Source organism: Hypanus sabinus, chromosome 27, assembly GCF_030144855.1.
Source record: "Hypanus sabinus isolate sHypSab1 chromosome 27, sHypSab1.hap1, whole genome shotgun sequence".
NCBI classification, from domain to species: domain Eukaryota; kingdom Metazoa; phylum Chordata; class Chondrichthyes; order Myliobatiformes; family Dasyatidae; genus Hypanus; species Hypanus sabinus.
The window spans coordinates 16,867,618-16,878,942 of record NC_082732.1 but is presented as its reverse complement, the minus strand read 5'-3'; the positions used below and the strand labels follow the sequence as shown (position 1 = coordinate 16,878,942).

At 47.9% G+C, this 11,325-nt stretch overlaps 1 protein-coding gene across 1 annotated transcript; it reads left to right on the top strand.

Annotated features, from left to right (window-relative positions):
* The first annotated feature begins 2,949 nt into the window (after positions 1 to 2,949).
* On the top strand, positions 2,950 to 5,106 carry LOC132381928 (uncharacterized). The gene has a single exon (XM_059951639.1). The coding sequence runs from the start codon at positions 3,087 to 3,089 to the stop codon at positions 4,899 to 4,901; it is 1,815 nt and encodes a 604-aa protein (XP_059807622.1). The 5' UTR covers positions 2,950 to 3,086; the 3' UTR covers positions 4,902 to 5,106.
* Positions 5,107 to 11,325: the final 6,219 nt, after the last annotated feature.

Genomic DNA, 11,325 nt, shown 5'->3' with positions numbered 1-11,325 from the left:
CACAATGGGTCAGTATTGGGACCACTTCCTTTCACATTAGATGTCAATGATTTGAATGATGGAATCGATGGCTTTGTAGACACATTTACAGACAATACAAAGGTAAGTGGAGGAGCAGGTAGGTTGAGGAAGAAAGGAGCCTGCTTAAGAACTTAGGTAAATTAGAAGACTGGGCAAAGAAGTGGCAGAAGGAGTGTAGTGCAGGGAAGTGTATGGTCATACACTTCAGTAGAAGGAATAAAAATATAGACTATTTTCTAAATGAGGAAACCATTCAAAAATCAGAGGTGCGAAGGGATTTGTGCAGGATTCCCTTAAGGTTAGCTTGCAGGTTGAGTTGGCGGTGAGAAAGACAAATGCAACGTTAACATTCATTTTGAGAGGACTAGAATATAAAGACAAGAGTGTGATGCTGAGTCTTTATAAGGCTTTGGTCAGACTGCACTTGGAGTACTGTGAGCAACTTTGGGCCCCTCATCTAAGAAAAGACGTGCTGGCATTTCAGAAGGTCCAGGGGAGGTTTACAAGAATGATTCCGGGAACAAGAGGGATAGCGAATGAGGAGAATATGATGTCTCTGGGCCTGTACTTGCTGGAGTTTAGAAGAATAAGGGGAAATCTCATTGAAACGTATTGGTTATTGAAAGGCCTAGAAAGAGTGGATGTGGTTACAGTGAATATGTGTGGTGAACTATGTGCCTGTCGGGACACGCCCCTGCTCACTGCTCCTGTGGCTCCTCCCACAGGCCCCTGTATAAAGGAGACCTGCGGCCTGAAGATCGGCCTCAGTCTCCAGGACCTTGTATGATAGACACTCACTCCTGGTTCCTTCTTCCAGTCAATAAAAGCCGATATCTCGCCTACGTCTCAGTGTGAGTTATTGATGGTGCATCAATTTTATTGACTGGAAGTTTTAAAACATGGAACCCGTTTTGCTTCCGGACCGGTTGGATTTGGACCCTCAAGACCCTGACGCAGCTCTCGCTTTTGAACACTGGCTTGCATGCTTCCAATCGTACTTGGCGGAGCTTCGTGCGACTGAACCCGCCGTTATGCACAGAATCCTACTCTCGAGGGTCTCCTCCAAAGTTTACTTTATCCGGGACCTGCCGACCTACGAAGGGGCACTGGACGCCCTCAAACGACAGTACCTGCGGCCGGTGAACACCGTCTACGCAAGACATCGCTTAGCTACCCGGCAACAGCGGCCTGGCGAATCGTGCGCTGAGTTTCTCCGAGCACTACAGACACTCGTCCGACCTTGTGACTGCAAGACGCTCACGGCAGAACAGCATGCGGAGCTGCTGGTGCGAGACGCCTTTGTGACAGGACTGAGGTCAGTGTACATGCGCCAGCGGCTGCTGGAGAACTCGGATCTTACCTTAAGCTCGGCGATAGAGAAGGCCAACGCTCTAGAAGCTGCGCGGCATAACGCCGACGCTGTCCAGTCGCGCGATTCCCCGCCGGTTTCGTGGACGCCTCAGACCCCGCCACCGCCGGCTCCCGGGAGCGAATTCGCCAACGCCGCCGCCAGTCGCGATTCCACGAGCTCCCCAACCCAGACCACGGCTGTGGCCCGTAAGAAACTCGTGCTTTGTTATTTCTGTGGCCAAAAGAAACATCCTCGACAACGCTGTCCAGCACGAGAAGCGACCTGCTCCAGCTGCGGAAAGCGGGGCCACTTCGCCAAGGTCTGTAAGTCTCAACCTCGAGCGGAGTGCAGCGCTGCGGGTGAAACGTGGGGGCCGCCATCTTGCATGCCGGGATGTGGGCGGCCATCTTTGTCGACGTCAGCACGCCCCGCCCCCGATCCTCGGATGCTGACCGGGTACCCCGGATGTGAGCGGCCATCTTTGTCGGCGTCAGCATGCCCCGCCCCCGACCCTCCGATGCTGACCGGGTACCCCGACGGCGATCCAACTCTGGCCACTGTGACTCTCGACCAAAGCGCCCCACACCAGCTTGCAAGATCCATGATGGACATCCAGGTGGAGGGGCATTGGACTGGATGCCTGTTTGACACGGGCAGCACTGGGAGTTTTATTCACCCGGACACAGTGCAACGCTGCGGACTTGCAACGCGGCCGGTCAGTCGGAGGTTCCATTTGGCCTCTGGGTCGCAGTCCGCAGACATCCGGGCGGGTTGTGTAGCGACTTTGGTGGTGCAAGGCACAGTATATCGGGACTTTGAACTGCTGGTCATGCCTAATCTGTGTGCACCTGTGCTATTGGGGCTGGACTTCCAGAGCCATCTCGAAAGTGTGACTATGGTATACGACGGGCCCCTCCCACCACTCACTGTCAAGAATCCTCAGTTTTGTGGGACTTCTTCACATACCCCGCTACTGACCACACACACACACACGGACACACACATCCCATCCAGAACCAGGCCAACAGCTGCGCTACCGACACTTGCAGCCTCTCCACTCTCAAGATCCCTCCCCCACCGCTGTTCGCCAACCTGACCCCCGACTGTAAACCTGTGGCAACCAAAAGCAGGAGGTACAGCGCGGGGGACCGGGCCTTCATTCAGTCGGAGGTGCAGCGGCTGCTCAGGGAGTGGATCATTGAGCCGAGCACAAGCCCTTGGAGGGCCCAGGTGGTTGTTGTTCGGACTGGGCAGAAAAATAGGATGGTGGTGGACTATAGTCAAACCATCAATAGGTTTACGCAGCTTGACGCATACCCCCTACCCCGCATCGCGGATATGGTCAACCAGATTGCTCAGTATAAGGTGTACTCGACAATAGATCTGAAATCCGCTTATCACCAGCTCCCCATCTGCCCAGAGGACCGCCCCTACACCACCTTCGAGGCGGGCGGCCGGCTCTATCACTTCCTGCGCGTCCCTTTCGGTGTCACGAATGGTGTCTCTGTCTTCCAGAGGGAAATGGACCGGATGGTGGACCAGTACCAACTGCAGGCCACATTTCCCTATCTGGATAACATCACCATCTGTGGTCATGACAGGCCAGATCACGACGCCAACCTCCAACGGTTTCTCCAAGTGGCCGCAGCTCTGAACCTTACTTATAACAGGGACAAGTGTGTTTTTGGTACCACCCGCCTTGCTATACTTGGGTATGTCGTGGAAAACGGGGTTATTGGGCCTGATCCCGAACGTATGCGCCCCCCTGTTAGAGCTCCCTCTTCCCACCACTCTCAAGGCCCTCAGACGGTGCCTGGGGTTTTTTTCCTATTACGCCCAATGGGTCCCCCATTACGCAGACAAGGCTCGCCCCCTGGTCAAGTCTACCTCGTTTCCCCTCTCTGCTGAGGCCTGCGCGGCCTTCAACTGCATTAAAGCGGACATTGCCAAAGCTACGATGCATGCAGTGGACGAGACCGCTCCCTTCCAAGTGGAGTGTGATGCCTCCGATTTCGCTCTGGCTGCTACCCTTAATCAGGAAGGCAGACCAGTAGCATTCTTTTCTCGCACCCTCCAAGGCTCTGAAATTCGGCACTCCGCGGTGGAGAAAGAAGCCCAGGCCATAGTGGAGGCTGTTAGGCACTGGAGGCACTATCTTGCTGGCAAAAGATTCACTGTGCTGACCGACCAGCGCTCGGTTGCGTTCCTGTTCAGCAACCAACAGCGGGGCAAGATCAAAAATGATAAGATTTTGCGGTGGAGGATAGAACTCTCCACCTACACCTATGATATCCTGTACCGGCCTGGCAGACTCAATGAGCCCCCTGATGCCCTATCCCGGGGAACATGTGCTAGCACACAGCTCGACCAGCTGTACGCCCTTCATGCACAACTTTGCCATCCGGGGGTCACCCGATTTTACCATTTTGTGAAAGCTCGGAACCTGCCGTACTCCCTGGAGGACATCAGGACGATGACCAGGGACTGCCAAATTTGTGCCGAGTGCAAACCGCACTTCTACTGTCCTGACACGGCACAACTTGTCAAGGCCACCCGCCCTTTTGAACGCCTGAGTGTTGACTTTAAGGGCCCCCTTCCCTCCACTGACCGCAATGTCTATTTTCTCAGTGTTATTGACGAGTTCTCACGGTTCCCCTTTGCCATCCCCTGCCCCGACACCACTGCCACGTCCGTCATAAAAGCCCTGCGCCAGCTCTTCACTCTGTTCGGGTATCCCTGCTATATCCACAGTGATAGAGGGTCCTCCTTTATGAGTGAGGAGCTGCGCCAGTACTTGCTAGCTAGGGGCATTGCTACCAGTCGGACCACGAGTTATAATCCCCGGGGTAATGGCCAGGTAGAGCGGGAGAATGCCACAGTGTGGAAGGCCACACTTTTAGCCCTTAAGTCCAAAGGGTTGCCGGTCTCTCGATGGCAGGAGGTCCTCCCTGAGGCACTGCACTCTATCCGCTCTCTGTTATGTACGTCCACCAATGCCACCCCTCACGAACGCCTATTCTCTTTTCCCAGGAAGTCTGTCACTGGGACCACCCTACCAGTTTGGCTGACGTCCCCGGGGCCAGTGCTGCTCCGGAAACATGTGAGGAGCAATAAATACTCCCCGCTGGTGGAGAGGGTTCACCTTCTCCATGCGAACCCCCAGTATGCTTACGTGGTCTTACCTGATGGGCGGGAGGACACGGTCTCCATCCGCGACCTGGCACCCGCAGGTGCAGCAGACCACTACCCTGAAGGCTCTCCGGTAACTGTGAACCCTGTACCAGAGGTGACACCGTACTCACCAGGCCCTACACAGACTCCTCACGACACTTGTATACCGGGCGTTTCGTACGCATTTATACCAGGCGCCTCGCACATGCATGAGGGATCACCGGCGCCTAGTGGGCAAGAACACGCGCAACCCCCGTCCCCTGTGCAATCGCCAATGTTGCCGGCACCTATGCGGTCACAGCCGGTGCTACGTAGATCGCAGCGACAGATTCGACCGCCTGATCGGCTTGACTTGTAAGAACCTTCGCTACATGAGGACTTTTTCAAACGAAGGGGGGGTGAATGTGGTGAACTATGTGCCTGTCGGGACACGCCCCTGCTGACTGCTCCTGTGGCTCCTCCCACAGGCCCCTGTATAAAGGAGACCTGCGGCCTGAAGATCGGCCTCAGTCTCCAGGACCTTGTATGATAGACACTCACTCCTGGTTCCTTCTTCCAGTCAATAAAAGCCGATATTTCGCCTACGTCTCAGTGTGAGTTATTGATGGTGCATCAATATGTTTCCATAGTGAGTGAGTCCACGACCAGAGGGCACAGCCTCAGAATAGAGGGGTGTATATTTAGAACAGAGATGAGGTGGAATTTCTTTAGCCAGAGTGTGGTCAATCTGTGGAATTCATTGCCATGGATAGGTGCAGAGGCCAAGTCATTGAGTATATTTAAAGCGGATGTTGATAGGTTCTTGTTTAATTGGGGTATCAAGGGTTATGGGGAGAAGGCAGGAGAATAGGGTTGAGAGGGATAATACGTCATCCATGATGGAATGGTGGAGCAGACTCGATGGGCAGAATGGCCTAACTCTGCACTTATGTCTTACAGTCTGAAGTGGATCAGCAAATTTGCAAATGAAATCAAGATTGAGGGTGTAGTGGACAGTGAGGGAGATGATCAGCACTTGCAGTGAGATCTAGACCAGCTGGAAAAACGGGCTGAAAATGGCAGATGGAATTCAATGCAGACAAGTGTTATGTGTTGCACTCAGGGAGGACAAACCAGGGTGGGACTTACACAGTGAGCTGTAGGCATTGAGTGGAGTAAAACAGAAGATTCTGAGAATTCAAATCCATCGTTCCTTGTAAGTGGTGTCACGGGTCGATAGCTCATGAAGAAAGCTTTTGGATCAATGGTCTTCATAAATCAATGTATTGAGTACAGGAGTTGGGATGTTATATTGAAGTTGTTTAAGACATTGGTGAGCCCTAATATGGAGTATTGTGTGCAGTTTTGGTCACCTCGCTGTAGGAAAGATGTCAATAAGTTTGAACGACTGTAGAGAAAATTTACAGGGTGGTGTCAGGGCTTGAGGGCCTGAGTTATAGGGAAAGGTTGAACAGGCTAGAACTCAGAGCGTAAAAGAATGACCGGAGATTTGATAGAAGTATTCAAAATTATTAAGGGTATCTATAGGGTAAGTGCAAGCAGGCTTTTTCCACAGAGGTGGGGTCACTAGAATAAGAGGTCATGGGTTAAGTGTGAGAGGTGAAATGTTTAAGGAGATCATGAGGGGGGATTCCTACACTCAAAGGGCAGTGAGAGTGTGGAATGAGCAGCCAGCGGAAGTAGTGGATTTGAGATTTATTTCAACATTTAAGAGAGATTTGGATAGGTACGGGGATGGGAGGGTTATGGACGGCTAAGTTCTGGGTGCAGGTCCATGGGGCTAGTCAGATAACAGTCTGGCAAGGGCCTGTTTCTATGCTGTAGTGTTCCAGACTCTATAACTCTATAGAACTATTCAAATGTTAGGTACAAATATCGTTAGCAATATCTCGGATGAACAATTGTTGCTGAGTTTTATAGCAAGTAGCACATAAAAGTCCGTGGTAACCCTCCATGATTAGATTACGGCTGGCGAACTCTGGACAAAACTGCATTCCACAGTACAACAACGATGGACACAACGAAGAAGATACATGAAATATTTAGGATTTGATCTGGAATGAGGTTCTTCAAGCGAGAGAAACTTTAAATGTTGAGTTTCTTTTGTATGACAGCAAAGATAATGGGATAATTTGACAGTGGCATAAAATCTAATGAATTGATAGGACACGGAAGAGAAAGCACATTAATAAAAGATGTGTAGAATGGGGAGTTTCTCTCGTCCTTCTGTCAGTTCCAGTGCTGATTCTCTGCACGCACTCAGGGCAATTTTCTGAATTTCAACTCTCGTTTGTTTGCCCAAATCACTGACAGCAATGTTCGAAAATCCCTCATGCAATTTTTTGACTATTTAAGATAATGGTTGGAAAACCACACACAGGAATTTCTGCCATCTGCTCTCAGCAGGTGAGATATCTCATTGGGGGTGCAACGGCATCAAATAACACCTCAATGTCGAATGCTATTTGATAGGAGACCGTGACATATTTTAAGTAAATGAGTTCTAACTGACGTGCTGTAAACATTGCCTGAGTGAGTAGGATGGGTACAATTTTTAAAATGTGCTGGGGAATATCATGACGCTCTTGCCTTGGGGTGTAGGTTCAAACTCATCCAAGACTGGGTTGGAAGTCTCCTGCATTTGAACTTTTCAAAATTGCTCCTTCAAAGGGATCTTGCCTATGCTGAAAATTCATAAATCTTATGGCAATTGGCTGCTGTGAGAGAAAGAAAAAAAAGATACAAGGAAGAAATGCACATATTATTTAAACAAGATTCAAGTGTGTAACGGAGTTACACACGGTGAAAGATGTCCTTTGACCCACCGTTTCTCTGCCAACTATCAAGTAGCTCTCTACACCATATACACTCGCACTTAGCCTTGCTATTCCTGAAGTAAAAGCAGGAATTGTAGATCAGGCATCATCTGCAGAGAGGGAAACAGAGTTAACATTTCAGGCCATTAATCTTTTACTGGAACTAAGCATGATTTGGGGCAAAATGCATTGTAAGATGGAGAGAAAGTTGGGGGGAACTGGTAGTTTCTATAAGATGCCTTTATATCTTGCAATATATCTTTTCAGCTTTAAAATCATGTAGATGATCCAATGCACACAAACTGCTGACCAGTAAGTTGATTTTAGTGTTGATAGATAGGTCTGTGGAAACTAAGGGAGACTACATTAGTAAGGGATAAAGTTAAAGGAAGGAGATGGGGCAATCGTGTGGCAAGTGACAGTTCTGGAAGTGCAAAGATGATTGTAAACACCACTAATGAAGTCATTGAATGTTGTGCTGAACCAGAAAGGCTGTAATCTGTCTAGTCAGAAGATGAGGTGCCGGTACTTTAACGTGCCCGAAGATAGTGAAGTTAGAGTGGAAGTGTGATGCAGAGGTTTTGTTAAACGTGCAACTGGGGGGAATGGAAAACTGAGAATCACTCCATTTAGGCTACGTCCGCTTTCCTGCAGTTCAGTGAATACAAGATTCAGATTCAGTTTCATTTATACATTCCTCACGTGAACAGCGAAACACACAGTGAAATGTGTCGATTGCATTAACAGCTAACACAACCTAGGGTGAACTGCACAAGCGCCAACGTAGCATGCCCACAAAGTTCAGCCGCAAGCAGCAACAATAACATGACAACAACAGAAAAACAAGCCCATTTACTCCCTTATCCATGGGGCTCATTAACCTCAGCAATTAGCCATGGGTTTCACTAGTCTGTACTCTATACTTGCATGGGGATCACTGAGCTTTAAGCTCAGAGTTCTCCAACCTAAACTCTGACATGACCTCTAACTCCCCTTCATCCCTGTCCCTAAACCCTAAGCTTACCCCTAATTCTTCGCGTTGTCCCCATTCCTGCCCTCAACCTGGAAGGACACTGCAGCCCAGTGCCTTCTTGTCTGGATGCTGCCTTACCTGGTCAGGGTGCCGAAACTTGTTCACTACTTTTCTTAACAGTTATTATTCATGAACAAGTAATAATAATTTTTTTTTAAATGATTTCTTTTGCTGCTCTGTCTCCCAGATACACCGGGAATGTTTACTTTGCAACTAGAATTTTTGCACTGAGCTATGCTGGTTTGACAGGTCTGACATCGCCATCTGGTGGCTGAAAATATAGTGCAGGGCCAACGGATACTGAATTATACAAAAGTAAAAACTTGCTGGCTATTTTACTTAAGTAGTGATACAGTATGGAGTGCACCCGTCCGGGGTTTTGTACCATGCCATCCCAGCAAGCCTACAACCCAGATTTTACTCTAACTTAAATACAGGCCAATTTACAATGACCAGTTAACCTACCTGGTGTATCTTTGGACTGTGGGAGGGAATTGTAGCACCTGGGGAAAACCCTGGCATTCCACATGATGGATGTGCAGAGACACCTCACAGAACGACACCGGAATTGAACTCTGAACTCTGGAATGCACCGAGATCCAATAGTGTTGCTACTACACCACAGTGGTGCCCAACAATAGGCCGGTAAAGAACCCTTCATCCATATTTGCTCCAGTGGATTGGCACAAAAGGGATGGGAAGAATAGATCAGGAGCAGGAGCTCAAAATGACCCAAAACCTTTATGGCTTATTGAGGCAGTCGTAGGAAATCAGAAAGCCAGCATCTTTGCTTACCTCCACAAATGATATGTAAAACTATATACAGTTATTGCCAGTTGATTTGATTTTCCACTCCATTCCAGATTCATGAAATATTGGAGAGATCCAGTATAGAATCACACCCTCCTGGTCCATCGAGTCAGTGCTGACTCTCAATTGTCCATTTACCTCTCACCCTAACTATGTCCACGTCCCCACCAGCTTTTCACAGGGCTTACCTGACCGAGAACAACTTGCGATGCTGCCGACGCAAATTTCAATAGCGATCAGCGACTCGTGCGATTTGTGTGAAATCATCTCCCAAGAGCTAATGCTGGGAGTGTTCTGAAGGAGGGCCCTCAAGTGGAAACACCAACTCTGCTCCTCTTTCCACTGATGTCGCCTCTGATTAGTGCTTTCAGCATTTTCTGCCTTTCGGTTTGATTTCCAGCATCTGCACTTTCGGGTGCTCGGTGTAAAGTGAAACGCTGTGGAAGGTTAAGTGTTGAACCACAGAGGAAAGACGATGAAAGGAAACGGTGAGATCCACTGTGGAAGGTCTCATGTTGCACCAGGAATGCACCCATTATCCTTGACAGCCATGTTCTTGTGAAAGGAGATGGTGATTAAAACATAGATTTGCACAGCATCCTTATTAGGTATCTTTAAGGGCTGTACAGTCAATGTAACCATTATTCTGATCTAAGAAATGAGAGATCACTTTGCAATCTGCAAACTCTTTCAGGCTGCAACATGAAAATAAGCCAGATAATTTGCTTTAGATAAGTTGATTGTTAGCCAGGACATTACAAACATCTCCCTATTTTTCCTATAAATATCCCTGTGGGATCTTTCATTTTGCCTCAGAGAGCAGTTGAGTCATGTTCAAGTCTTATCTGAAGTATGGTTACTAGAAAGAGATTCGCGTGATAGCAATTGTAAGCAGTAGAAACAATATTCAGTCCTCTGCAATTCTCCAAACTTCACCCATTCCCATCCACCAGCCTGTAGTTTGAAACTCAAGGTTGGCATCCCCTCCCCTCTCATTGGGTTATTCAGCTCTCTATATTTTGATCATGACGTTCTTATATCCTTTCTCTCCAACTAAAAGAACGGAAAATACTTTGAATGAAAGGCAAACTCATCACTGTAGCCCAGCTGAGTCAATATAAAGAGGCATTCACCTATCCAGCTATAACTTTTGGAAGACTCGTGTTGACCTTGTGGTCAAGGCCAGGTTGTGGTGTATGACTAGGATGCTTGCTGCTGCTGTGACCTCCAGGTTGTGGTTAATCCCCGGAAGTTACTTCAGAATGGTTTATGGACTGCGGCAGAGACCAGTTCTGAGGTTGTGATGCTTTCCTGAGCTAGGGCATGTAAAAAGCACTCCAGGTGGGAATTTGTTGTTTCATAGGTCTTCACAATATTTGGGAAACCATAGCCAGAATTCAAAAGCGTTCAATTAAACAAATGAAGATCTGATACTTGGTGAAGGGGAGCCTGCACAACACAATGCTTAACGCTATTCTATCCTCTTCAGAGTTTATTGCCAGCCAGACGGCATTGTGGCAGGATGTGAGGCTTGATGGAAAATATCACACAGAGAATGCAGATGACTGGCGTAGGAGCTGTAAAACTGACATATAGTTATGCTTTTCTCTACGAGTTTTGCGCTCTGAGCGTGTTTCATCCTGAATTTAACCCTTGCTCTATCTGACCTGGGAATGTTTGATGCTGAGCTTGTGGGCTGTACCTGAAGAAAAATATTTCCACTTTATCAGTTCACCTTTGATGAGTAAAACTGTTATCTGATAATGTGGAGCAAATCTTTTAAACTAACAAAATTGGATTTCCTTCTTCACCTTTACTGCGCTGAGAACAGGTTTATTCAGGCAGAAAAGTAAGGATCATATTGGTGATTAAAATATGTGTCCGTCATGACACAATTGGTCCTATTTTGTGTCTATATCAGTTATTATTCTATTAGCATTCAATTACTGAAAAAACAGCCTCTGGCATTCTTTTCTGCCCAATAGTCTCATTTTAAGATATTAGATCTTATTTAAAATAAACCTGCTTTAGCTTTAGGTTGACAAGGAAAATTCTGAAGTAAAATTTATTATATTGAATATATTGGATGGAAGAAAGGAGATTATGAAGTGTCAATAGTTAAA